The 27973-nt window shown below is 48.5% G+C and overlaps 2 protein-coding genes across 8 annotated transcripts in view; both read right to left on the bottom strand.

Moving 5' to 3' along the window:
• The window catches only part of ING5 (inhibitor of growth family member 5), a 245932-nt gene that overhangs the window by 89583 nt on the left and 128376 nt on the right, over positions 1–27973 (bottom strand). The window lies entirely within an intron of this gene.
• Positions 11389–16094, bottom strand: LOC127056872 (galactose-3-O-sulfotransferase 2-like). The gene is made up of 4 exons (XM_050965207.1): positions 16042–16094; positions 14871–14957; positions 13729–14008; positions 11389–12213 (listed from the first exon to the last, which is right to left on the bottom strand). The coding sequence occupies exons 1-4, from the start codon at positions 16092–16094 to the stop codon at positions 11389–11391; spliced, it is 1245 nt and encodes a 414-aa protein (XP_050821164.1).

Raw genomic sequence — 27973 nt, 5'->3', positions numbered from 1 at the left:
GAAAAAGCAAAGAAGACATACTGCAAGCAGTCATGGATCACTCTGCCACAGAGAATCAAAAAGTGCAGGACTGGAGGGAAACGGAAAGCAAGATCTGCCAGAAAAATGCAGCGGCCAGGAAGAAAAGCACAAAGCAGCTGATAAGCATTCTGGCACGCCAAGCAGACTCTATCCAGGCGCTCGTAGCCGTGCAGGCAGAGCACTACCGCGCCAGCCCCCCGCACCTCGTCCCAAAGCTCTTTCCTTTGTGCCCCAATGTCAGCTCAAAACCCCCTTCCCCAGCATCCAGGTTCTTACCACCACCAGCTGCCTCCAACACCTGTACGTTCACCAACCAGCCCTGAGAACTACAACCCTTACCCTCTGCACTCAACCCCCATCACCATGCAGTATAGGCATCCTGAAGTGCAGCAGTCATTGCACAGCACTCCAGACAGGACATATTCAAACCTGTAACTGTACAGTTCCCCACCCCACCTCCCTGCCCTTTTAGATTCCCAAAATGTTGTATGTCTGTCAATAAAGTTATTTTCTTTTCAATAAATGAATTCTTGGCTTTGAAAACAGTCTTTATTATTGGAGAAAGTCAAAGATACCTTAGCCCAGGAAAGAAACAGGCACTGCAAATCAGCTTAGGAAAAACAGATTCCTACTAACATTGTAACCACTGCACTTCACTCCCATGCAAGGCACCAAACATTACTGTTGGTTTTCAGCCTCAAATTCCTCCCTCAAGGCATCCCTAATCCTTGAAGCCCTGTGCTGGGCCTCTCTAGTAGCCCTGCTCTATGGCTGTGCATATTCAGCCTCCAGGCATTGAACTTCAGAGTTCCATGCCTGACTGAATCTTTCACCCCTCCCTTCACAAATATTATGGATGGTACAGCACGCAGATATAACCGCGGGGATGCTGCTTTCCCCCAAGTCTAGCTTCCCATACAGAGATCGCCAGCACCCCTTTATACGGCCAAAAGCACACTCCACAGTCATTCGGCACCGGCTCAGTCTGTAATTGAACCAGTCCTTGCTCCTGTCAAGCTTCCCTGTATACGGTTTCATGAGCCAAGGCATTAACAGGTAAGCGAGGTCTCCAAGGATCAAAATGGGCATTTTAATGTCCCCTACTGTGATCTTCCAGTCTGGGAAAAAGTCCCGGCCTGCAGCTTCCTGAACAGGTCAGTGTTCCGAAAGATGCGTGCATCATGATCTTTCCAGGCCAGTCTGTGTTAATGTCCGCAGTGCCTGGAGAACCATAGAGAAATACCCTTTCCGATTAATGTACTCAGATGCTAGGAGGGGTGGTGCCAGAATAGGAATATGCGTCCCATCTATCGGCCCTCCACAGTTAGGGAAACCCATTTGTGCAAAGCCATCCACAATGTCCTAGACGTTCCCCAGAATCACGATTCTTCTTAGCAGGAAGCGATTAATGGCCCTGCAAACTTGCATCAACACGATTCCAACGGTCGACTTTCCCACTCCAAATTGGTTCCTGACCAATTGGTAGCTGTCTGGAGTTGCTAGCTTCCAGATTGCAATAGCCACCCACTTCTCCACCGGCAGGGCATCTCTCAATCTTGTGTCCTTGCGCCGCAGGGTGGGGCCGAGCTCAGCACACAGTCCCATGAAAGTGGCTTTTCTCATCCAAAAATTCTGCAGCCACTGCTCGTCATCACAGACTTCCATGACAATGTGATCCCACCATTCAGTGCTGGTTTCCCAAGCCCAAAAGCGGCATTCCGTGGTGCTGAGCATTTCCGTGAATGCCAGAAGCAAATTAGTGTCATACGCATCAGGTGACTCGCTATGATCGTCAGACTCCTCATCACTTTGGATCTTAAGGAATAGCTCAACTGCCAAACGTGATGTGCTGACGAGACTCATCAGCATATGCCTCAGCAGTTCAGGCTCCATTTCCCACAGAAATCTTGCTGCACAGAAACCATTGAGAGAGTCAAGATGGAGCCAAACGTGGACAGAAAAACAGGGATAGCTAGGATGTGAAGCGATGCATCATGGGGCTTTGGGACAGGAAGCAGAATGATCCACACCCTCCACCCCCTTCGCACAACCCATGGCGCCAAAATGGCACCAAAATGGGACGAGGTGCTCTGTGGGATAGCTGCCCATAATGCACCACTCCCAACACTGCTGCAAATGCTGCAAATGTGTCCACACTGCAGCGCTGGTAGCTGTTAGTGTGGCCACACTCCAGCACTTTCCCTACACAGCTGTACGAAGACAGCTTTAACTGCCAGCGCTGCACACCTGCAAGTGTAGCCAAATCCTAAGACTTGACAGAACAGTTGCTCTGTCTCTGACACTTAAATGGCTGCACTTAAACCCTCTCTTTCTTTCCCTGCTTCCACAGACTAGTTCCAAAGCAGATTGTTAAAAAGCCCAGAACTTATCTTGTTCAGTTCTGCTTTGCCTGAAATTATAGTTACAGCCTGCATCAGACTTTAGACTGCGTGAGACATGCTCACAGATCCATAAAGATAAGGGTTGGGTTTGTGTCAAAGAACTCAATGATGATGAATAAAAATGTCTTGTTGTGTCAATCACAGCATCTAATGAAAAAAAAATTCTGCTTTAATAGATGCAAGTTCCCCAGACCCCTGTCCTAACTGGTCAACCTAATAGCTACCTTTGAAATGACTGCAAGTCCCCCCAGCTGCTGCCACCTCATGACCAGAGCCAGGGACTTTTTCCATATTTGAGGCTTTCAGCATGCTTAACTCGTTTTCCTCCTTTAGTGACCAGGGCATTGGTGGCCAGGGCAGTAGTGTCTGCTGGACCAGGGTCAGAGGCAGAAGTTAGGACCAATTCCCAATCCAAGTCAGGAAATGGGTACCAAGGTCAAGCTTGGTCAGGGCCAAAGGCAGAACCAAGACGGCAAAAGACAAGTAACAAGCCAGAGCCTTCATGGTTATTTAGACAGCTTCCTAGCCCAAATTCCTGATTTAAATAGTTGGCGAGAACCAATCAGATGGGTGCCAGGTTCTCTCACTCTGGCCTTTTTGGGCAGTACGTCCTACAGAGACTAACCCTTTAGTAATTGTTAGGTGTAAGTTGGTGAGGCTCCCTCCTAGTGATGTGGTGTTACTGGTCCTAGCATCTTGGGTTCTAGACCCCCAACTACTTATAGCTCCTTTTTTTGATGGGCCCCATGCTGATGCTAGTGTAGTTTTTGCTCCTGGGGGAATTCTGCATCACTGCTCATGTGCAGAATTCATGCTCCATGCAGATTTCTTTGCTTCCCTGAAGAAAAATCACTTCTGATGAGGAAGCAAAGGGAAGCCACAAAAGCAGTCTCTTGCCCCTCCCTGACAGCGCAGACAGGTCATACACTGCAGGGGGAGGGAAAGGGAGCTAGAGTGTTCCTGGCAGCTGCAGTTCCCAGCATGCCCTGAGGGAAGAAGAGGGCAGTGCACAGGAAACTCAATACAAGCCTGGTACCCAGCATCAGGCTGTTTCTCTCTCTGGATCCCTGGGCTCTGGGGGAGTGAAAGGGGCAGGTATCTGGGCTGGGGGGACGTGGCTGGGCTCTGGGGGGGAAGAGGGTGCAGGTATGTGGGTCGGGAGTCCTATGGCTGGGCTCTGGGGAGGAGGAGGTTTGGGTGTATTGAGGGGGCATGGCTGTGCTCTGGGGGAGAGTGTCTGCCCTCTCAGCTGGGCACTGGGGTGGGTTAGGGGGCAGAGAAACAGGAACTGGATTGTCATAGGGGTTTCTTTAACTCTCTACTCCTAGGAATTTCTGTGTGTGTCTGTATTGTTATGACATACTTGCTGACAGGTATTTTGAAATAAATTACCAAAATAATTGAATCTGGCATGATTATGTATTGTTATTTTGAGAAATAAAATTTGCAGACTTTTAAAAATATTCTGTGCAGAATTTTTAATGTTTTGGCACAGAATGCCCCCAGGAGTAAGTTTTGCAGTGGTGAAGCAGGCGGTGGAGCATGGAGAGGCCAGTTTGGCTACAGGAAAGCTGAGTGTAAATCTGGACAAATCTTTTTCAACTGTTTTTTCCCAAAAAAAATGAAATTTCCAAGGTTCAAAATTATTCACTTATCCTGGGTCAAATTTGAGGTATAGTTTTGTTTGGAAAAACAATTTTTAAAGAGTCAAAATGACATTTTGATTTTAAATGTGGCCAGTTTAAAACAAAAAACAATACAGACACACACAAAAGGGATGAAAATCACCTGAGGCACTTGAATTAATAGAAAAACTTGGGGGGGGGGGAGGGGTTGTTTGAATCAACCAAAATGGTTTGATTGACACAAAACTAATAAAAAAAATTGTTTTGGGTTGGCTCAGAACATTCCAGTCAATACTAACATGTTGTTTTGTTTTTCCATTTGCCAAAAAAAGTTTTTGAAAAAAGTTGTTTCCGTTCAGTTGGAAATGGCTTTTTGTTTATTCAGATCAGCCCCTGAACTGAGAGATCCATCCTGCACTCTGGTTTAGGTAAGTGCTTTATTAACACTAAGCGTCCAACACACACTCTCCAATCCCAAATACACTAGCACACTCTTTCCTGCTCCCTAAGTCCCACTCACATACTGGATCTTGTTCCCCAAATCATATTCTCCTGGCCCTACTCCTTCAAGTCATACTCACATCTATTCTGTCTCTCTTTCCCTCCCTCCCGCAAATCACCCATGCGCACACACTAGTACTTCTTCAGCCCCACCCATGCCCCAGCCTCTCCTCCTGTTGGGGTCTGCAGTGTGGTGAGGGGAAATCAGTAGGAAAGGGAGGGCACAGCATACCAACGCTTCTCACAGTGCCTAGAGCGGAGGAGAAAAGGTCCCTTCCCATCCCCGCAGATGGTTGTGCCCATGTGCTGCCCTGGCAGCAGGGCCTCCATTAAACATTACTCAGAACTCTGTCCTTGTCTCTCGCCCAGTTTCTTTAGCTGAGCCTCAAGTGCATTCTAGGAGGTTAAGAAGACATGGCCTTTGACATTAATAGTAGGTAGTTCTGTTTGTATGACAGGACTAATGGAATGTTTTCCCACCGTACTATAGTATTGAAGGAATTACTGCAATTTATGTTTCTCATCTTGGGTCACATGTTCCTAATCCCCTTGTTGTTTTAGCTGCCACCCTTTCTCTCCACCCTCCCTGCCCCTTACAGGGCCACAAGCTAATACAGCAGAGAGGTCCCTCTTCTTTGGTGCCATGTAGATGGCATCTCTGTGGATATGGTGTCTCCTAGTCTCCAGTCCTGGACTCTCTGTTGGATCTCCTGTGCCCTGTGTTTGTCTGCTCATACATGATTATGACTTGGAAGATGGTACACTACCTTCCGGCAGAGGTTGTATTTGTCTGTTCTGTGTCCCTCCCCTCTGCAAATCAGGACATCTAGGTTCTATTTAGATGGTACATATCCCTTATTCATTTTAGTTATCACACCCCCTACAAAGGCAGGCACAGACACCAGATTTGTAGAAAAAGGTCTTCAAACCCGTCTTGTCACCAGGTTTAGGGAGACAAGGAATAGCCCACTGGATTAGGAGCACCAGTCCCAGCTAGAAGTTGGTGGGAGGGTCACAGTCCCTCTAGGGCAGGTTCAAAAGGGACAGAGAATAGCTACCCAGTCTCAGCTATAGAAAAACAACATGACAGGTCTCCTTGGCTACAGAAAGTAAAACAAATGTGTGCAGCTTCCTTCAGCCTAGCCCTAGGGTCCATGCTAAACAGACAAAGGGGAAGGTGATCAAAGGGACTTGCCTTCCCTGTAAGGGGCAATGAGAGAGCTAGTGATGGGAGCTGTTCTTGGAGAGGGAGTTGAAGAGGGAGCTGAGGCTTGGAGTGATCCTCCCTGGACTGGATGCAGAAGGACTCACGGCTGGGAGCTCCACTCCTGAGGGAGTAAAGATAAAGGCAGGAAACCTGTCCCACCAGGTGTGGGGATGGGGGGAAGCCAGTGTTGCTGTTTGAGAAAAGACAGCCTGAGTGTATCCTCTGGAAGTGAAGGAAGAGCCTCTGTTTTCCTCTCTTGTGGAGGATGGATAACGAGGTCTGCAGCCTCCACAGAGGCGCCAGCAGGGAGAGAGCCCCATTCTGCCCCTTGGAGGGCACTCTCTAGGTGCAGAGATGAGAGGTGTTTGTTCTGTGCTGATCTCATTTCTTTGCTCCAGCTCTGGGTTTCTCAGTCTAGTCAGGCTGGTCACTCCTTACTCAAAGGCAAGAATGTTTGCACCCCTTCCCTGACATTTACTATAAAGGTTAGAGTAAAATCTGTCTCTGTGGTAACAGTGATCAGCCTGTGTAATATACGAGTGTGTGCTTGAGTTACGAGAGGTGATAGGGATACTAGGCCTTGAAGGATACAGTATGTGTGGAGAGTGGGGCAGCAAGATTTTCTTTGCCTTAGACTGTAGTAACATTTCCACTGCCTCCTGACTCCTCTGATTGCTAATGTCCCAGGCATCACAACCCATTGGCAGCGTGGCCCTGTTCCAGATTACAGATTCTGGAGTTTGTCGGTAGCTATTGCATGCACTCCTAGCCCCACACCAACATGGGTTGTAATGGAGACTCGCACTAGTGCTTGCACCGTGTTTTTATTTAATTTGTAAAGCTCAGCATTCACCCCTTTCCCTTCCCCAGACTAACTCCCTTTCCACCACCTCTGTGCTCTCTTTATGCCCAATTAACCAAGGCATCCACAGTGGTTTTAGCTTTAGGCCAGGTCTACACTAGAAACTTTTGTCAGCATAACAATGTCACTGTGGGGTGTGATCTCCTGTGATATTGCTATATCAGCAAAAGCCCTATGGTGGACCCATTATCTCAGCCTAAAAGTGCTATCGGGAGAATAATTTATTTCTCTTGGGCGCCTAGGATAAACTCTACAAGCAAAGGCACATTTATGCCAGTATAGGTACAGCTATGCTAAGAGGGCCCTTGCCCACTGCACTGTAGTTATTAACCCTCTCCATTATACCCACTGCGGTGCTGCTGAGTGGGAAAGGACAGATGGCACACATGGAAAAGTTCTGGCTCCCAGGTGGAATAAGACCTGGCAGCCATAGTGCACCAGAGAAGGAATGGATGTCACCTATTTTCAACGGGCTTATTGTGCAGTCAATGTTTATACAGTAACTGAGGTAGGAATCAGGTGATGAAATATAGCACCCTTATTGATTTACTGCATACTTAAAACTCCTGCCCTTGACATGGGACAGATAAGGGAGAGGGTTGTTTTATTTACCACTCTAAGCACTGTAGCAATGCCATTGCACTGGAAGAGTTGTAATACTTGAACACTGTGCCCTGTCACAAAGTGTTTGCACACATACCAATGCCTCAGACAAAAGGAATGTGACCACTATTCAATCTGAATTCACCTGTAGATTCAAAAACTATTCCAATCTATGGGTCTTAATCCTGTGATCTGTTCAGAGAGCAACAAATTAATATGACGCAGTCTTTATTGTTAATTATTAACATAGTACACCACCTTCCATGCTATTTATATACCTTTCATTGAAAGAACCCAGACCAGAGGACAATCTTTACAAACTACACACAATCATCAGATGAAATTTAATGTTGATAAATGCAAAGTAATGCACATTGGAAAGCATAATCCCAACTATGCATATAAAATGATGGGGTCTAAATTAGTTGTTACCATTCAAGAAAGAGATTTTGGAGTCATTGTGGATAGTTCACTGAAAATATCCTCTCAGTGTGCAGAGGCAGTCAAAAAGGTGAACAGAATGCAGGGAATAATTAAGAAAGGGATTGATAATAGGACAGAAAATGTCATGTTGCCTCTATATAAATCCATAGTATGCCCACATCTTTACTACTGTGTGCAGATGTGGTCGCCCCATCTCAAAAAAGATATGTTGGAATTGGAAAGGTTCAGAAAAGGACAACAAAAATTATTAGGGATATGGAATGGCTTCTGTATCAGGAGAGATTAATAAGACTGGGACTTTTCAGCTTGGAAAAAAGACTGCTAAGGGTAGATATGATTGAGGTCTATAAAATCATAACTGGTATAGAGATAGTAGACAAAGAAGTGTTGTTTCCTACTTCTCATAACACAAGAACTAGGGGTCACCAAATGAAATTAATAGGCAGCAGGTTTGGAACAAATAAAAGGAAGTATTTCTTCACACAACACACAATCAACCTGTGGAACTCCTTGCCAGAGGATGTTGTGAAGGCCAAGACCGTAACAGGGTTCAAAAAAGAAGTAATTCATGGAGGATAGGTCCATCAATGGCTATTAGCCAGGATAGGCAGGAACGGTGTTCCTAGCCTCTGTTTGCCAGAAGCTGGGAAGGAACAACAATCAACCTTTGGAACTCCTTGCCAGAGGATGTTGTGAAGGCCAAGACCGTAACAGGGTTCAAAAAAGAAGTAATTCATGGAGGATAGGTCCATCAATGGCTATTAGCCAGGATGGGCAGGGATGGTGTCCCTAACCTCTGTTTGCCAGAAGCTGGGAATAGGAGACAGGGAATGGATCACTTGAGGATTACCTGTTCTGTTCATTCACTCTGGGGCACCTGGCACTGGCCACTGTCAGAAGAGCGGATACTGGTCTGACCCAGTAGGGCCATTCTTATGTTCTTAATCATCATTTCACTCATCATTGAAATGCAGCCACCTCGTGAGCAGAAAGGAGCAATCTTTAAACAGTTCAGGCCAGAAAGTGAAGAACAATAATTCATCAGGTTAAAAAGCAAAGGAAAACTAAAGGGAAATGCAAGGGAGGCTGCCTGAAATCCCCTACCCTGGAAACTGACCAGAACAGCAGAAGTAAGATCTTCTCTCCTGCAAAAGAAGCCGGAGGGGTTACATTTTAATGCCTCCATTTGATACCAAAGACAGTTGGGCAGATTCCCAGCTGGGTAAATGTCACCGATCCATTGAACTCCCTGGAGCTGTGACAAGTGACACAAACTGAGTATCTACCCCAGCTCCTCCAGCAGTGCCGTGCTCCTTCATAACTCAGTGTGGGGCTGATTCAGCACTGAGTCAATATGGGGAAGAGTGTAACCCATGAAACCCCAATTCCTCTTTCTGAAGCAATGATATTTTCCTTGGCAGCCTCTCATTCAAATATTGCCTAAGCCTGAGCTTGGTAATGGATGGATCCGGCATGCTCAGAGCCCAGAGTGGGCTGGCTGCCAGCTGGGTTTGTTACCAAATTGATCAATGGGTTCATCTTTAATTAATAGTGTAATTTCTATTGCAGTAGCACCTAGAAGCCTCAGCTGAAGCTAGGGTCCGACTGAATAAATGCATAATCAAGGACAGGCCCTGTCACAGGGAACTTTCAGTTTGAATAGGCAAGCCAGACAAAGTATGGGGGAGGGAGAAGTGACTAGTCCAAGGTCACACAGCAGTCAGTGGCAGAGCTGGGTATCTGGATGCCCAGTTTTATGACTTGACAGAACAAGGAGCTATGGTATCAAGTTGCAGTGGAGGAGGGTGGGATATTAGGAAACACTATTTCACTAGAAGAGTTTTGAAGCACTGGAATGAGCTTTCTAGGAAGGTGGTTGAATCTCCATCCTTAGAGGTTTTTAAGGCCCGATTTGACAAAGCCCTGGCTGGGGTGATTTAGTTGGTGTTAGTCCTGCTTTGAGCAGGGGGTTGGACTAGATGACCTTCTTAGGTCTCTTCCAAACCTAATCGTCTATGAATCTATGATTTATCCATTAGACCACACAGCCTCCTCAAAAGGAACATTTCAGAATCTTACATCTTACATCTTTCCTTAAATCTCTAGTGGTGGATAATGACACTCATGTCTCTCTCCCCAGCTGATGGTAATACTCTGCCTCACTGTGCTCTGTGCTACCTGACACACCTGGGACTAGCTGGAGGATGACAGCTCCTATGTAAAACCACGTTACCCTTTGGTCTCATTTGGCAGGAAAAGGTGAGTCCAGCTTGAAGCATCTGCTGACTGAAATCACAGTGGTGTATTGGCTTCTCTGAGTTGGGCTGACGTTTGGGGCTTGGCTTGGTCTGTCTGTGGAGGTTCTGAGTACGAGAGCCTGGCTTAGTGCGTGCATGTGGTCATGTTCCTGCCTCCACTGAGTGTCAGGCGATGGCACATGGCATAAGTCCTTTACCTCCACTATAGCCTGGGACCTTCAGAATCAAAAGCCTTTTGATTCTGAAGGTCCCAGGCTGTAGCCCTGCTAATGATCACACTGCCTCTATATCATAGATACAGCCTATTACCAGCCCAGAGCCCTTGAATAGTCTGTTCTCTGAAGCTATTACATAGAGGGATGGGGTGGAGGATGGGAACCATTACTGGAAAGGAAAGGCAGGGAGAGACAGTTCATGGAGATTCTGAAGGAGAGAGTGAGCCTTACACAGGGAAGGCTTTGATTTGATTGGATTTAAACAAAATGGAGTGTATCTAAAGAGAAGAGCTCCTCATGTAACCATGCTGTTTAAACTGCTGACATGATGATGATTCTCATGGAAGCCTTTTATCTCTTATATGAGGTAAAATGGACAAAACTATGAGGCCAAAATATTTTACATCTTTAGTTGGAGTTCTGAAGCCTGTGTATCATTCTGATTGACCATTCTACTTCCCGTCGAATAGCCAGGACAGAGGGGCATGGCAGGCGAGTTCTGTATGACTTCTCTTAGAGCGGAGGGCTAATATATTCCAGACTCAAAAGGATGTTGTATCTCAGGAGTCTGTTCCTGTGTTTCCAACAACCAGCATGTTACACCCTGTGAGCTCAGTTCCACTGGCTTGTGATATAAAGTACAATCAAATAAACTGAAATATAAAGCTTTCCCTCAGGCCTGCTAAACATGCTGTTTGGTCTTTGCAATGTCTGTGTGCATGAAACTGACCTGTACTGCACTGGCAATCCCTGAGTCAGCCTAGAATGGGAATGGGGAATTTCCTGCAGAGTCACTTCTCTGAAGCATTTTCCATTTACAGCAAGATCAATGCAGGCATTTGCACTAAACCTGATGCTGTGATTTAAATTTGTATTTCACCCACAGAGGAAAGGCCAGTATCTGCTCTGTGAAGCAGGGACAGTAGGCAGTCAGGGAATAAATCACAGTTCCCTGGTTCTTTAGCCAATTTCACCCCAGCCCAGCCCCTGGTGTAGGCTGGAGCAAGCAAAGATGTCCAGGGAACCATATGCCAGAGAGAGTCAGCTAGGGAGTGCTGTGTTCCTGCCACACACACCCTGTCTCCCCACCCTACTCACGGATCTGAAATCTCTGTAAGGAAATTTCATGGGTTAACTCCACTGGGCCACAAAAATGTAAACACACATCTCTGGGAGGTACATGAACAATGTGATAGGAATGTTATAAGCATTATTGCTCTGTGGGTGATATTAACAATCCACCAACACTATCACCTCCGCCACAAGGAAAAGGCTGTGCTCTTCCTCTTCTTCTCTGGGAACTGATGAGCATACAGATATGACATATACTGAAGCTCAGGTGTGATCAGTCTCAGGCAGGTTCTCAGAGTCTCATTAGCCATGTCTTCTTTAAGATTATAGCCCAGAATATTTGCACGCCCTGACTGGAAGGGCTGAAGTTTTTTGTCTTTGATCTTGGTCTTATCTACCGGCATTGGGTCCAAGAGACACAGCTCCATAAGTTCCTTTTGTCTCATTCTCAGGAGATTCACCTCCTGATCCAATTTTTCTAGTCCTATTGTCTCCTGAATTCTCCCCCAGAAGGTCCTGTTGAAGTGTTGGTAGAGCTTCCAGTCCAATGAGCACCATTCTTTTACCTTTTCCTTGCTCTCAGGGGTCATGCTTTTGATAGAGTCCTGGCTTCGGGAATTCAGCTTGAAGTAAACCACATCATCCAGCTCCCAGCCCAAAGTCTCCTTCAGCAGGACCATGGACTCATCAAAGTAATCAGTTAGCAGCATCAGCTGAAAAGCCTGTTCAATCTCCGCTAGGACACGCTGCACATAGTCTTCAGTGTCCATTGCATTGTTATCATAGCCAAAGTCAAACCACATGTAGTTCCTCGCATGAACATTATTTGTGCATTCACTCATATTGTAATATGTCCATGGAGAGGCCAGAAACTCATTCACATCCTTTGACCTTCTAAATGCTGGTGTAAAAAATTTATTATAGGCATAGGAGGACTCCATAAGTGAAATTGGGTTTCTCATGATGGAAAAGTAGGTGGTAGTGTTTGGCATTACTTTTTGGACCTGTTTATAAAGAGACAGCACAATGTGAACATTATTGTATCTCTTGCTTATGCATAGGAGAGGTTTTGTGATACAAAAATGGCTCCTACTTGACTTTAAGAGTAAACAGGCCAAAAGAAGAAGCATAATGTAGATCATTTGCAGGGGGTTAAAACATAGTCACGGTGGGAAAGTCTAAGTACAAGCACTGTACTGACAGGTTGTAGGCAACTGGTCCAGTTCTCTCTCTGTGCTAGGAAGACTTGCCAGCACTGCTGTACTGGTATAGCTAAACCAGCACACATGGCCCTTGGCCACTCACTATAGTAAGCATATGGAAGCGGAGTTTTCTCATTCCTGTTAGGGCTGAGTGAATAGTTTGGCATGTTATGCTGGGCTGCATGAGGGGTTTTCTGGCTGAACAATCACAGAGGGGTATCGTATCTGAGATACCTGTGCACCCCTAAACACCATGGATGCGGGCTCAAGGCCAGCCCCACTTGGCTGATGCTGAAGGACACATTGGTTCAGGCCAGTGATGGAGTGAAGATCCACATTTATAAAGCCACAGTGACTTGCCCAACTGCTACAGTGAGACTGTGGCTGTTATTCCAGACCATTGGCTGGAGCAGCAGCTGTGGGAAGAGTGCTGTGCAACAAACCCTGCACCCTGGCCCTTGGTGAAGGGTGGATTTCACCTCCCAGATTGCTCTTTGTGTCCTCCATATAGAGTCTGAATGCTTGGGATTTATGAGCGTGGAGTGGAATTCACCCCCAGTTACTCCATCAAGAAGAGAGAGAAAGACAGAGAGATCATGGCCAGGCCTAGAAGCTGACTCTCTATTTTCCAAAGCAAAGGGTCCTCCCTGAGCCAAACAAGGTAACTCCAGTCTTGTTTGTTTGTTTGTTTTATAAATAATTGTCAATTCTAAGATTCTTAGAGAAATTGCCAGCTAATGATGGCCATTCCCCAGATCTTTGTGATTGAAGGCTTACGTATTAATTCCTAACTCGTAAAACATTTTACATGCCAATTGCAATGCGCTTCTTGAAGGGAAACGCCTCTGCAGAGTGATATTTAGTGCTAGCTAATAACCAGGGATCCTAGAAATCTGTTTGCCATGGAAAAAATGTAAAATTTGCATTTTTACAGAGAATCTTTAGTTTTTACATTTGTGAGAAAATAAAAACCTATACAGTGGAACCCTGATTATCTGATCTAATTGGGACCAAGGCCAGATCAGATCATAAACAATTCAGATAATCAGGAGAATGGCCAGGGCTCCAACTGCAAGCTTGCTTTAAAATTGTAAATATATCAATAAAACATTGTGTTCAACTGATACCTATATATACTGTGGCCAGGATAACAAAAGTTCAGAATTTCATTTTAATCACAAAAAAAAACATGGATTTCTACATTTTTTTATTGGTGAATTTCGTTTTTTTATCATGGAAAACTAGGATCCCTGATAATAACAGCACCACAGTCATTTCACAGGATGCATACCCAACTGCTACTGTCCAGGATCTCACCTCTGGGAGGTTAAATCTCATGTGGTTGCACATGATGTTGTAGCTTTGTCCCATGGTTTTAAATCCCTCTACAAACTGGGCCATGAAGCGATGAGGATAGCCCAGGTGGTAGTTTTGGCCAGCAGGAAGGGCTAAGGTCAAATTGTGCTTCTCTGCAAACCGAAATAGGATGTTCATGACTGTGCTGCTGGCAGTTTTGTGGGTCTTGAGAAACATCACGTTCGTCTGGGGGTAACTGGGTCTCAGGTGCTTGGTGGAAAACCTCCACATTCTGTAGGAACTTAAAGCACATGGGAAATGTTTTCTCTAGTGTTGTATAATCCATTTCTCCCACCTGACAGTGCTTTCCCCTGCCATTTCCTACCCTCTTGCCCCTCCCACTTTACTTTTCCAAAGCCACCAAAGTTTAACCTGAACTACCTTTCCTTGGGATAACTGGGGCCAGCTCCACACCTGGCATAAATCAGCATCACTCTACTGAACTCAGCTGGCCCATTCCCCAGCTAGTGTAAATCAGCATCAGTCCACTGAATTCAATGGTTCCGTTCCCCAGGTGGCATAAATCAGCATAGCCTCATTGAAGTCAATGGGCCACATCTCCCACTGGTGTAAATTGGCCATAGCTCTATTGAAGACCAGATCCCCAGCTGGTGTAAACAGGCATAGCTCCCTTGCAGTCAATGAGGCTATGACAACTGACATCAGCTAAAGATCCAGCACTTTGTCTGTAGTTCTAGAAACCATAGATGAGCCACACCCCTCTTCTGCCCTCATTAGCTCCGAATGCCAGTCTGCATGGCTCTTTCAGCTCCACACAATAATCAGCTTATTTGTTACTGAGGGGGTTGGGAGGGGCTCTGACTTCTCCTGCTCACTCCCCTTGCTGTGTATTGTTGCAGCTACTCCCAGCTGCTGGGCGTTCTACACTGTTGATAGGTCACTTATTTAGGTGCTAGATATAGAATTAGGAGCCCAACTTCAGGCCCTCAGACTTGAAAATCCTAGCCCTAGTCTCTGTGCTTAGGGCTACATTTAGCAATCCAAAAATATAAGATATGATGGATCATCTTGCTGCCCCTGCACAGACAGGGCACATGGCAAGTTCTCCTTACTTGTTCTATCACTATACAAAGTGGACTTACGAGGTGATCTTTACATTCGTATGGAAGAACCCAGCTAGAAAGATGACTCCCAGCCAAAGAGTAACAAGCCCCAGGAGTCTGGAATGCCTGCAAAAGAAACAGAGATCCAGTGAGTCCAAAATAAAATTTATTGTCCTCCCAATTCAAACCACACCAAATTTCCTGCCACTGTTTGTAACTGAGGGCTTATCTACATAAACATTTCATTTGCGGCAAGCTGGGTGTAAATCTGTCCCCCTAGCCTGCTGCATGCAACTGTCTGTGTGGACCCTGCTGACACACATTAAAGTTCCGTTGTGCAATCTGATACGAACATCAGAACAGCCATAGTCGGTCAGCGCAATGGTTCATTAGCCCAGTGTCCTGTCTCCACCAGTGGCCAGTGCCAGGTGCTTCAGAGGGACTGAATAAAACAGGACAATTTCCCATGATTCATCCTGTCGGCCATTGCCAGTATCTGGCAGTCAGAGGAGCTACCCCACTTTGAAAAGGGAGTAGACTGAAGTGCACTAGGGAATTGCTAGTTCACATCAGCAGGGTCCACACGGCCACTTAGTGCATGGAAGGCCAGCGACGGGTAGATTTACAGCCCAGGTTGTCACAAGCTAAATGTTTGTGCAGACAATCCCTTAATGGCTGTTACAGCTGCCTCCTTTCTGGCCTTTCCATGTTGTTAGATAGCGTGAGCACATCGATCAGCATCTGCCTCTCCTGCCCTGGTGATAACTCCTGTTCTCTGCAGTAAAGCAAGAGCGCTTGTGTTGTAACAGTTACATTCCCTTTTTACAAAAACTTCCCTTTTTACAAAAGAAAGCAGAGCATCTCAGGTAAGCATGACCCCAGGAGCCGGGGCTTTAAAAAAAACACTCATGATCAAATCGCAAGAGTTATCAAATCGCAAATCGCAAGCTGATTAGAATTCCACCTTCCAAAATGGAGATGACAGACCTTTGATCTCTCCAGCTGCACCCACAACCCTCGACAACAAAGGCAGCTCCTCCATTCAGTAACTATGCTCCAGAAGTATTGGAGCCAAAGTTTTCGTTAATCTATAAGGTGCCGCAGGACTCTTTGTCACTTTTTACAGATCCAGACTAACACGGCTACCCCTCTGATACTATGCTCACAAGGGCTGTATCCCTGCCACTTGGTTTATTTTGCCCTTCCACACCCTCTATACATGTCATACTTTTTATCTGTCTTTGGAGAGAAGACCAGCTCCATCACCTCCAGTGAACCTGCCCAGATGCCCCTTTTTCTCAGCCCAGCTGAATCTGTAGGGCAATGTTCCCTCTAATGTTTCCCACCCATGTGCGGAATGAATTTTGTTATGTGCACCAATATGGAGGTGATGTGTCACACATCACCTCCATATTGGTGCACATAACAAAATTAATGTGGCAGGGTGGGACTGAGGGGTTCGGAGTGTGGGAGGGAGCTCAGGGATGGGGCAAAGAGTTGGAGTGCGGGGCAGTAAGGGCTCCAGCTCGGGGAGCAGGCTCTAGGGTGGGGCTGAGGATGAGGGGCTCAGGGCTGGGGCAGAGGGTTGAAGTGCAGTGGGCTGAGGGCTCCAGCTGGGGGTGCAGGTTCTGGGATGGTACTGGGGATGAGGGGGTTGGGGTGCAGTGGGATTCCTTAGGGCTATGGTGGGGAAAAAGGACTCCAACTCAGTTCTCTGTCCCCGCAGCAGAACTTGGGCTGCAGGATAGAGGCACCTCTCCCCTGGCCACAACAGGTCCAGGCTGGGCTGGGTGGGGCTGAGGGAGGGGCGCCTGGCCACAGCAGGGCCAGGGCTGGGTTGGGGCTGGGGAGGGATGCCTGTTCCCTGGCCGCAGCAGGTTCAGGGCCGGGCTGGGTTGAGGCCAGGGGAGGGGCTCCGTGGCAAGTCCAGGGCTTGGGGAGAGGCATCTCTTCCCGCCACAGCCGTGAACACCTGCATGCGCTTAATAGGCAGCTTTGCAGCTTAGAGGGAACTTAGCTAAGGGACATCACCCCCACAAGCCCGCTCACAAGGGGACTCATTCAGTGCTGACACACACTGCCTGAAGTTAATGAATCCTTTGAAGTCAGCTGGGTAGCACATGGGAAGTAAGGGAGCTCTAGGTTGGTCTCCAGGATGGGGAACCACTGCTGTTCAGGAACTGTGGGGAGTGAGGGAAGCAGAGCCGAAAAGAGGGCAAGGCAAGTGAGGCGCTTGCCTCGGGCGTGCAAAGCTAAGGGGCACAGAAAAGCCCCGGAGCGTCCCTGCCAGAACGAGAGCTGCATGTGGCTCTCCTGGCTGCTGCACGTTGCGGGGAGGGAGGGGGAGGAGGCACACACATGCTTTGCAGCCCTCCCATCCCCTGGCACACACATGGCGGAGACGCCGAGGGGGCTTCCAGTGGGAGACAGGATCATCGGCAGTGGGCCTCACTCACCTGAGTAGCTGTTGGGGCTTCAGTGAGTGTTTGACTCTGTGATCCACTCCATCTCCCCCGCAGCCCCTACTCCTGCAAACACTGGGCAAGGGGCAGCCCCATCCCCCCCCCCCCCAGTGAAGCTATGGCGAGGGGCAGCAGGGGAGGAAGGAAGCCACATGTGATGGCAGTCCCCTTCCCCCCAGCACCCACTACCCCCTCCCAGAGCCCACAGCCCCTCTCTGACCCTCAAACTCTGTCCCAGACTCTGCACCCAGCCCTCCACACTCCTGCCCAGAGCCTGCACCCCTCCACCCATCCTGCACCCCACCCATGCCCCAGCCCTGAGCCTGCACCCAGCACCCAAATTCTGTCCCAGAACCTGCACCCCCACCTCTTCCCACACACCCTCTCCTGCCCCCAAACTCCCTCCCAGAGCCTGTACCCAGCCCTGTGCACTCCCTCCCAGAGCCTGCGCCCCTCCACCCATCCTGCACCACACCCCATGCGCCAGCCCAGAGCCTGCACCCAGCACCCAAACTCCATCCCAGAGACCAACCTCTCAACTATCCTACACCCCAACCCAGGGCCTGCACCCCAGACCTCCTCCCCCCACCCAAACTCCCTTGTAGAGCCTTAGGCAGGTGGGGGGCAGAGTTCAAGGGGGTCGGGCTCTGAGCATTCTGGGCACCACCAAACTTTCTACAAACCTGTTGCCCCTGATACTTGGAGAGGGGGTGTGTGAGGAGGCAAGTGGCAAATCAGTGGGTGGAGGGGGGCAAATCTCCCAAATTCAAAATCTGGGACTGTGTCTGTTGGTTCTTTTTCTTGCTTTTCTCTGGGCTGGGGGTTGTCCCAATGCTGCAAAGAGGGCGTTCCCAAAGGAAGGTGCTTGCTCCTGACCCCTAGGCCGTCAGTATGTCTGCTCTTCTCTAGTCAGCCCACTTGACCAGTTTGATTGTCCTTGGTCTGGCTTCCAGCTCCTCTCCAAGGGTTGCAGCTCTCTGGAGGTGCCTGCCTTCCATGCCTTCCTCATTCTCACCTCATTCATTCAACGAGGAAATTGATTACAAAGTGAAGGGGAAGATCTTATTCTACTTCTAGCAAAAAGACATTTTTCTTTTACTTTAATTATACTACCTCAGGGGCCTGCTATAACATATTACCAAGGTTCAATACAAAGTCATATAAAAGTTATACAAAAATGCATAATGCAGAGATTTATCTACAACTGCATTGATTGCTGTGTGCAGTAATATAGGACCCCTGGATCTTTGAATGAGGCTTTATATTTGTGGGGGGGCGAGGGGGTGAGTGGCGAGTTGAGGGTGAGCAGGTGGGCAAAAAGGTGAGCAGTGAGCCAGCAGGGGTTCTAGTATGTTACATGCACTATGATGCAAACCTTATATGTATTAGTTGATTTTGTACCCAGAACTTATGATTAAAATAAATAAACGTTCTATTACCGTTATTATTCTTTTTTATGTATTTTTCTTTTTTTTTACAAAGTAACTACTGTGAAATTATATGGAGGGGGGAGGGTGCAATTTTATATCCTTGCCTAAGGCACAAAAATAGCTAGTTACAGCTCTGGAGGGAAGTATCTCGCAATGCTCTGGGGAAACTGCTGAAGCCAAGGCCAGGGATCCAAGAGGAGCACATGTGCCTGCTGAAAATCTTGCAGCTTTTTCCCCTGCAGGGACAGGGTGAATGAGTGCGTGGAGATGCCAGCGACCCAGAACTTCACCTTGGAGCTCTGGCAGTCACCTTATGGCAGTGGGCTGGCTGGGGGAGACTGTGTTCTAACCTAAACTATAGGGCCAAATCCTCCAATGGTACAAACTGGCACAGCTCTCCTGAAGTCACCGAGACAGTCTCCCCTGGTGTCAAAGGGGCTGTGCTAACTTACACCAACTGAAGATCCAGCCTGTTGCAAATAATATGTGACTAATTTTGTCTGGTTGTTGGCAAATCACTATGACAAACTTTACACTTTAGACACAAGTTATTCCTGTGTGCCTGTTTCAGCGTAGGTACATCAAATAGACTGTTATTCTAAAACACATGGGTCCAGCCTCATCCCTGGCGTAGCTCTGCTTACTTCAGTGGAGTAACATCAGGAATGTATTGGCCCTGACTGCATCAAACTACGTGTGATTACTAGGCAGTGTGTAGGTTTGAATCTCCACACCTCCGGAGACTGCTTAGAATTTTTCTGTCTTATACGAGGTTCCTTCAAAGCAGGCCCGAGGCTTGAGAGTCAAACCATGGTAAACTGAAGTTTTAATAGAAACCAACTGAGCTATAGAGCGCAAAAACGTGGTGAAATTCTTCATTGTGGTTATTTATGAGATAACCAAACTCACCTAAGATCATCTCTGGGCTGAGAACAAGCAGGAGAAATGTCACAAAGGCCATCTCAATTCTTTCCAATTACTGAACCCCGGACCTCCAGAACTATGCCAAGAAATGTGGACAAATGGGGAGAGTCCAGAGAAGAGCTATAAAAATGATCAGAGGTTTAGAAAACAAGACCATTGAGGAAATGTTAAAGGAACCGGACATGATTAGTCCAGAGAAGAGAAGGCTGGGGTGGGAGAGCTGGGTGAGGGGAAGAGAGGACCCTGACAACAGTCTTCAACTATGTAAAAAGTTGTTATAAAGAAAACTGTGATCATGGCTATTCAGCACTATGGACCTCCACTGTCTACACGTATTATTGTTGCTCAGTTGTCCTCCATGTCCACTGAAGTTAGGAAACAAATGTGACACTAGCCTAGCAGGTGCCAGCTCATGCCAAGGTCCCCGTGGCTCAGCTGAATACTTCCAGATACATAGCTGGACTCTGTCTGGCTCACCTGGAGGTTTGCATTGGTAGGACAGGTATTAGAATGATAAGAAAGTGTTTCGTGTCTGGACTCTGTGGAATGCTTGTGAGTTGCTGCGTACATTAAGCTCACTGATGTAAGCAGAGTCAGGATAAGCTCTACCCTGACATCTGGTGGAAAGAATGTCAGAGAGTGTATTTGCATAGGCACGCCTACCCTATCCCAGACTGCCGAGCTGTGGGACTGCTTGGTGACAAATGACTCACCCTCAGTTGGGTGGTACTTGCTAGACAAGGGACATGGGTTCCAAAACCCAGTGAGTTGAGAGAGGCTGGGGACAGGTATCTGTGCCTGGTGGTGCAGTCTCCTTGTGGAGCCAGAAGCACCAGTTCCACCCCCTCCTCTCTCCACTGTGGAATGTCAGAGTTGATTTTTTATTCCCTCAAGAATCTAAATACAGGTTACTGAGCTGAACTCACTCTGGGCTAATGGTGCACTTGCACTGGGGCTCCCCTACTAAGAGCTGAGATCACTAAGAGTTGAGATCACTAAAGAGCTGACATTTACTGAGCTGAGAGCACTGAGTACTGTGCTAACTAGTGGGGAGCCCAAAGCTATACTGTGGAACAGAGCAGCTGGCGGAGTGGAGCAGTTGCGGGGACGGCTGGAGCGGATCACGGGACAGCTGGTGGCAGCAGAGCGGCTGGCAGAGCGGAGTAGCTGTGGGATGGGTGGCGCGGCCCACAGAGCGAGCGGAGCTGAGCAGTTTGCAGAGAGAACTGGAGCAGCTCATAGAGCAGAGCAGCTGGTGGAGCGGAGCAGTTTCTGAGGACGGCTGGAGGAACAGAGTGGAGCAGCTGGTAAAAGCAGAGCAGTTCGTGGAGAAGGTGGAAGCAGAACCCACGGAGAGGCAGGGCAGTTGGCCCCGGACCACGTAAGGTGCCCCTTTCTACCCAGGCTGGGGGGAGGCATCTCTACAGATAAACTCTCGTACTCTGGGGTGGCATTGACCAGAGACTTTTGGGTTGTTGGACTTTGGGGTGATTGGACTTAAAACCCTAAGGGGAAAAAGGACAGTGCCAAACGTACTTGGAAGTGGGTTTTTGTTTATGGTTTGTGTTATAACCCTGTTTGTGGTGTTTCTCCAATGGGATGCCGCATTGATTCCTTCCTTTATTAAAACGATTTTGCTACACTCAGACTCCGTGCTTGCGAGAGGGGAAGTATTGCCTCCTAGAGGCGCCCAGGGGGTGTGGTATGTGAGTGTCCCAGGTCATTGGGTGGGGGCTCGAGCCGGTTATGCATTGTGTTACTGAAACGGAACCCCTGGATACTGAACCCGGCCCTTGTTGCTGCCAACTCAGAAGGGCAGAAGGGTTACACTTGTACTATCTGTAATGTAATATTTGTGCAGGTGTAGCATGAGTAGGTTTGCTAATTTTGGTTGGACGTACTCTGGAGATTTCATCACAAAACATACTATTTAATTAAAGATTAATCTTTAATTCCTGAGGCTCCAAGACAATCCTGGAGGACTTGGAAACCTAAGCATGAGCCAGTGAATGAATCACCACACAAGAAACTGTTACGCCCCTTCCAAAAGAGGAGACCTAGCAATACCAGACCAGCTCTGGGTGGATCTTACAACTGGAAACTCCCTACATCTGGATTGCAGAATTGTCAACAGAAGTACTAAAAGCTCATTGTTCTGCTTCCCTCCCCATGAAGATGAATCACATGAATGGACTTTTGCCATCAGCTGAGAGCACATGGCAGAAGGGGGATGAAACCCCCCAACAAAAGGACTTAAGGATCTCTATGCTGCTTGGACTCTGGGGGTATGTCTACACTGCAAAGAAAAATCCACAGCTGGCCCGTGCCAGCTGACTTGGGCTCACAGAACTCAGGCTAACGGGTTGTTTCACTGCTGTATAGACTTATGGGCTTGGGCTGGATCCCGGGCTCTAGGACCCTGTGAAGTCTACACTGCAATTAAACAGCCTCGCACCCTGAGCCCTGCGAGCCTGAGTCAGCTGGCACAGGCGAGCCGTGGGTTTTTCTTTACAGTGTACACAGACCCTAGCAGGCCTGCACAACTCATAAAGCAATGAGGGCCATATTACTCCAAAGAAAATAGCTGAGGGCTGAACCCCCCCACCCCGCTGAAACCCCCCTCCCCAGCGCCACGCAGCCCCGCCGAAACACCCCCGCCCCCAGCACTCTTGTAAGCAAGCAGGATGCACAAGATTTTGTTGAATAAATTCACACACAAGGGAAACAGTCACACACAAAGAGAAGAGATATCTCATGGCATATGGCACACTAGGAAGGCACTGACAGTTTGTGGAAGCCTGTAGTGTAGAGAAGGGAAGAAATGGCGTACATAGGGTGACCAAATCACAGCAGTAACATAGGACCCACCCCTTCCCTGCTCAGCCCCACCATCACACCCCTCTTCACCCTCTAGTCCCCCACTAGCTTGCTGCATCCCTCCTAGTCAGTCCCCCATCCCCACTCACCTCCTTTCACCTCCTCCCTCCCCTGCCAGAAACCCCCATGCCCACCCATAGAACCACTGCTGGCTCACTGCTTGCCTCTTTGCCCACCCACCCCTTGCCCACCTGCTCACCTCCAACTTGCTGCTGAACCCCGCCCCCCAGTATGAAGCCTCATTCAAAGACCCAGGGGTCACTATATTACTGCATACAGCAGTCAATCAATGCAGTTGTAGATAAATCTCTGCATTATGCATTTTTGTATAACTTTTATATGACTTTGTATTTAACTTTGGTAATATGTTATAGCGGGCGCCTCAGGCAGTATAATTAAGGTAAAAGAAAAATGCCTTTTTACTAGAAGTAGAATAAGATCTTTCCCCCACTTTGTAATCGATTGTGCTGTTGAATGAATGAAGTGTGAATGAGGAAGACATGGGCCTGGTCTACACTAAGCGTTTAAACCGATTTTAGCAGTGTTAAACCGATTTAACTGCGCACCCGTCCACACTACGAGGCCCTTTATATCAACATAAAGGGCTCTTTACATCGGTTTCTGTACTGCTCGCCAATGAGAGGAGTAGCGCTAAAATCGGTATTACCATATCGGATTAGAGTTAGTGCGGCCGCAAATCGACGGTATTGGCCTCCAGGCTGTATCCCACAGGGCACCACTGTGACCGCTCTGGACAGCAATCTGAACTCGGATGCAGTGGCCAGGTAAACAGGAAAAGCCCCACGAACTTTTGAATTACATTTCCTGTTTGCCCAGCGTGGAGCTCTGATCAGCACGGGTGGCGATGAAGTCCCAAATCCAAAAAGAGCACCAGCGTGGACAGTACAGGAGATACTGATTGCTGTATGGGGAGAGAAATCTGTTCTATCAGAGCTCCGTTACAGAAAACGAAATGCCAAAGCGTTTGAAAAAAATCTCCAGGCTACACAGTGCTGCGTGACAAACGTAACGGAAAGCCAAAGAATCAAATGGATGCTCAAAGAGGGAGGGAGGGGGTACTGAGGACTCCAGCTATCCCACAGTCCACAGCAGTCTCCGAAAACTATTTGCATTCTTGGCTGAGTTCCCACTGCCTGTAGGTTCAAACACATTGTCCAGCGTGGTTCAGGGTATAGCTGGTCAATTTACTCCCTCCCCCCACCACATGAAAGAAAAGGGAAAGAAATCGTTTCTTGACTTTTTTCAGTGTCACCCTATGTCTACTGAATGCTGGTGGTAGACGCGATGCTGCAGCAGCGAAGAGCAGGATCCGCTCCTCTCCCCTCCCTGGTGGCAGAAGGTTCAATATGACTGCTATCTATTGTCACCATCAGCCCACGAGTGCTCCTGGCTTGCCTCAGGTGAGGTTGGCTAGGGGCACCTGGGTAAAAATAGGAATGATTCCTGGTCATTCCCAGTAGTAAGTACAGAACGGCTGGTAACTGTCCTCATCATAGCAACTGGGGGCTGAGCTCCATCAGTCCCCTCCCTTTCCTGTGTAAAGAAAAGATTCTGTACTGCCTGGACTATCATAGCAGCGGCATGCTGGGCAACTCTCCTCCGTACTGCTTAATATCCTGCCTGGACTGTCATAGCACCGGGAGGCTGCCTCCACCTCATTTTATCTCACTAACAAGTCACTGTTTCTTATTCCTGCATTCTTTATAACTTCATGACACAAATGGGGGGACACTGCCACGGTAGCCCAGGAAGGTTAGGGGAGGAGGGAAGCAACAGGTGGGGTTGTTGCAGGGGCACCCCCCGTGAATGGCACGTAGCTCTCATTTCTGCGGGATCTGTGCTCTCTGATACACTGGTTCTCTAGCACACTTGCCCCATATTCTAGGCAGGACTGACTCTATTTTTAGAAACCATAAAGGAGGGATTGACTCCGGGAGTCATTCCCAGTCTTGCCTTTGCACCCCCAGCTGACCTCAGCCAGGGGCACCCATGATAGCAGCAGACAGTACAGAACGACAGATAACCATCATCTTACTGCTAATTTACAATGGCAGCAGAGAGTACAGAACAACTGATAACCATCTCTGCTATCATGCAAAAGCAAACAAATGCTGCTGTGTAGCGCTGCAGTAACACCTCTGTTAGCAGCATCCAGTACACATACGGTGACAGTAAAAAAAAAGCTGAACAGGCTTCATGGTTGCCGTGCTATGGCGTCTGCCAGGGCAATCCAGGGAAAAAGGGTGCGAAATGATTTCCGTTGTTTTCCCGGAGGAAGGAATGAGTGACGACATTTACCCAGAACCACCCGCGATAATGATTTGTGCCCCATCAGGCACTGGGATCTCAACCCAGAATTCCAAGGGGCAGGGGAGACTGCGGGAACTATGGGATAGCTACGGAATAGCTACCCACAGTGCAACGCTCCGGAAATCAACGCTAGCCTCGGACCATGGACGCAGACCGCCAAATTAATGTGCTTAGTGTGGCCGCGTGCACTCAACTTTATACAATCTGTTTTACAAAACCGGTTTATGTAAAATCGGAATAATCCCGTAGTGTAGACGTACCCATGGAAGGCAGCACCTCCAGACAACTGCAACCCTTGGAAAGGGGATAGGAGCCAGATCAGGCCCAATGCTGCTATAGAGATGCTCACCCAAATGTAATGGGCCAGTGGTAGCCACTCCATAGTTCAGACTGATCCTAACTTACAACTAAGATCCCTTTTTAACTTCCCTGTAACTTCTCCAAAAAATTACCAGATTCCCCTGAGCTCTCCTAGGCCAGGTAGGATTTGTCTGGGAGGTCTGGTAACCTTCAGAAAAGGGGTTTTGCAATTATGTTATTTCACAAATATCCACCATTCCCTTTCTGAACATTTTCCTAGCTTCCTACCCCAAAAAATGGCTTGGCCCCAAACATCAAGTGTCTGGCTGAGTCGGATGGGGGCCTCTGGGTGTTACTGGGAGAGAGCTGGGGGATCACAAAGACCTGTATCATGTTTATAACATTGACTCTGTAAATTATTTAAACTGCCCTTCTGCTGAGCCTTGTCTCTGCGGCAAGTGTTGCTCTGCAGAGGAAGAGGTGGGGCCCTCGATCAGGTGGGATGTGGCTAGTATTCTTGGGGGCAGGGCACGGGGGATGCTGAGGAACAGGGAAGAATGATATGGCTGTGGGGTTGGATCCCTGACCTGTTCATTTCTAGACTGTCCTGCCTTTGGGTTTTTAGGGAAGCCGTTGAGTATTTGTAAGTGAGATTTGTTGATAAGCTAACAGGGCTCCTCTAAAATTTACAAACTCTTCAGCTAACAAAGTGGTTCGGATTTATGTGTAGTATGTCATAGTTCTCTCTTCTCTAACGTGGGGATGGACATTTGATTTGATCCTGTCCTCACTTTCCCTTTGCACTGCTGGGAACAGACTCATCTGCACAGGTTCCCAAAGTGTGGTGAGATTGAGTCCAGAGAGCTGGGTGAGTGCACATGGGGCCAGCTTCTTCTGACTGCGAGATAGAAAGAAGCTAAATATACATTTAAGGGTCCTCCTAATGTGGCTTTTCCATGGAAGCAGTTCCTGCGGTGAAGACAGCCACATGAACCCTTGATCCAGACACAGCACCTGTCTGGTCCTGGGATTAGCAGTGATTCCCCCCAGAGACTGTCAAGCCTTAATGACCCATTTTTCTTTACCAGTCTGGGACAGTTACTTGAACATTTGGGATCATCAGGGGCATTCTGCCATTTCCCTCTCCCAATTGCCCCCCCACCACTGCCCCCTCCGCCCGCTTGCCTCCTCAGCCACCCCGCCCGTGCCGCTGGATCACTTGCCTCCCGCCCGACTCTTCAGCTGCCCGTGTAACAACAGAAAAACCTCCCTCTCCCAACTGCCCCCCACCCGCTCACCACCTCAGCCCCCCCTCCCCCGCCTCCGGCTCACCTGCTGCCCGTGTAACAACAGAAAAACCTCCCTCTCCCAACTGCCCCCCACCCGCTCACCACCTCAGCCACCCCTCCCCCGCCGCTGGCTCACCTGCCCCCCCGCTCGTCTCCTCAGCCACCCCTCCCCCGCCACTGGCTCACCTCCCCCCCACCCGCCGCCTCAGCAACCCCTCCCCCGCCTCCGGCTCACCTGCTGCCCGTGTAACAACAGAAAAGCCTCCCTCTCCCAACTGCCCCCCCCGCTCGTCTCCTCAGCCACCCTTCCCTCGCCGCTGGCTCACCTGCCCCCCCGCCTGCCACCTCAGCCACCCCTCCCCCGCCTCTGGCTTACCTGCTGCCCGTGTAACAACAGAAAAACCTCCCTCTCCCAACTGCCCCCCACCCGCTAGTCTCCTCAGCCACCCCTTCCCCACCTGTCTCCTGAGCCCCCCTGCTCGCCTCCTCAGGCCCCCCTCTGGCTCTCCGGTCCCCCCCCAACTCGCCTCCCCTGCATCCCTTCCCCATTGCCAGCTCACTTGCCTGGCATCTCACCTGCTGCTGCTGCCGCTGCCCCCACCTCCTGCCACTGGCTCACCCTCACTGTCCAGAGTCCAGCCTGACACTGGCCCCTTTACCACCCAGCCCACCAGCCAGCCAGCCAACTGTCCTGCCAGCTGGCCTTTGGCTTGCCTACTCACTCCATGTGAGCCGCACAGTAAGGCCACCTACTCACACCCCCGCGGGCCGCAGAGTGAGCCCACATGGGCTGCATGCGGCCCTCGGGCCGTAGGTTGCGCAGGCCTGCGGACAAGGGGTTTCCTTGGCATAAGAAAGAGATCGTGGATCCATAGTCACTTGCTTTAACCTCATAACTAACTCTCTATTTTCCTATTTAATTAATCTTCGTATAATTTATTATAGGATTTGCTGCAGGTATTGTCTAGATGTGAGACCTAAGGTGCAATTGACCTGGGGTAAGTGACTGGTCCTTTGGGATTGGGAGTAACCTGAATATTGCTGTGATTCTTTGTCTTAAAGGACATCTATCACAGAAACACGGTGACAAGACAGACCAGAGTAACCAAGAGGGCTATGTGTGACTGTGTTTAAGGCTGTTAATCCATCTCAGGAGTTTGCACTTGGTGCAGCTGGTTGGTGAAATCTAAGTTTAGAACTCACGACCAACTTTGGGTTTGTGCTCTATTATTTTTAACCATCTGCCCAGAGGTTGGTAGGACTGGTTTTGTGCCCCCTTGGAAGCCTCACAATTAAGTAATCAGCTTAGTTTGCAGCAAGGGAGATTTAGGCTACCTGATAATTAAGCAATGGAAGAGGTTACCTAGGGAGGCTGTGGAAACCCCGTTATTGCAGGTTTTTAAGAACATGCTAGATAAACAGGCTACAGGGATGGCCTAGGTATATTTAATCCTACCTCAGCACAGAGGGATGGACTAGATGATCTCTTAAGATCCCTTCCAGCCCTACATTTCTATGAGCTTCTGCAG

The sequence above is a fragment of the Gopherus flavomarginatus genome, chromosome 8 (genome assembly GCF_025201925.1).
Source record: "Gopherus flavomarginatus isolate rGopFla2 chromosome 8, rGopFla2.mat.asm, whole genome shotgun sequence".
Classification (NCBI taxonomy): domain Eukaryota; kingdom Metazoa; phylum Chordata; order Testudines; family Testudinidae; genus Gopherus; species Gopherus flavomarginatus.
Note: the sequence above shows the minus strand (reverse complement) of the source record. Positions and strands in the feature narration are given on the sequence as shown.

Excerpts from the sequence above, each read along its gene's own strand:
- LOC127056872 (XM_050965207.1), bottom strand. The coding sequence starts at position 16,094 with ATGGAGCTGGTCTTCTCTCCAAAGACAGATAAAAAGTATGACATGTAT. Across the intron at positions 14,958-16,041 it reads AAGTATGACATGTATAGAGG|GCATTCCAGACTCCTGGGGC; the intron begins GTGTGGAAGGGC and ends TTTCTTTTGCAG. Across the intron at positions 12,214-13,728 it reads TGAGATTTAACCTCCCAGAG|GTCCAAAAAGTAATGCCAAA; the intron begins GTGAGATCCTGG and ends CTTTATAAACAG.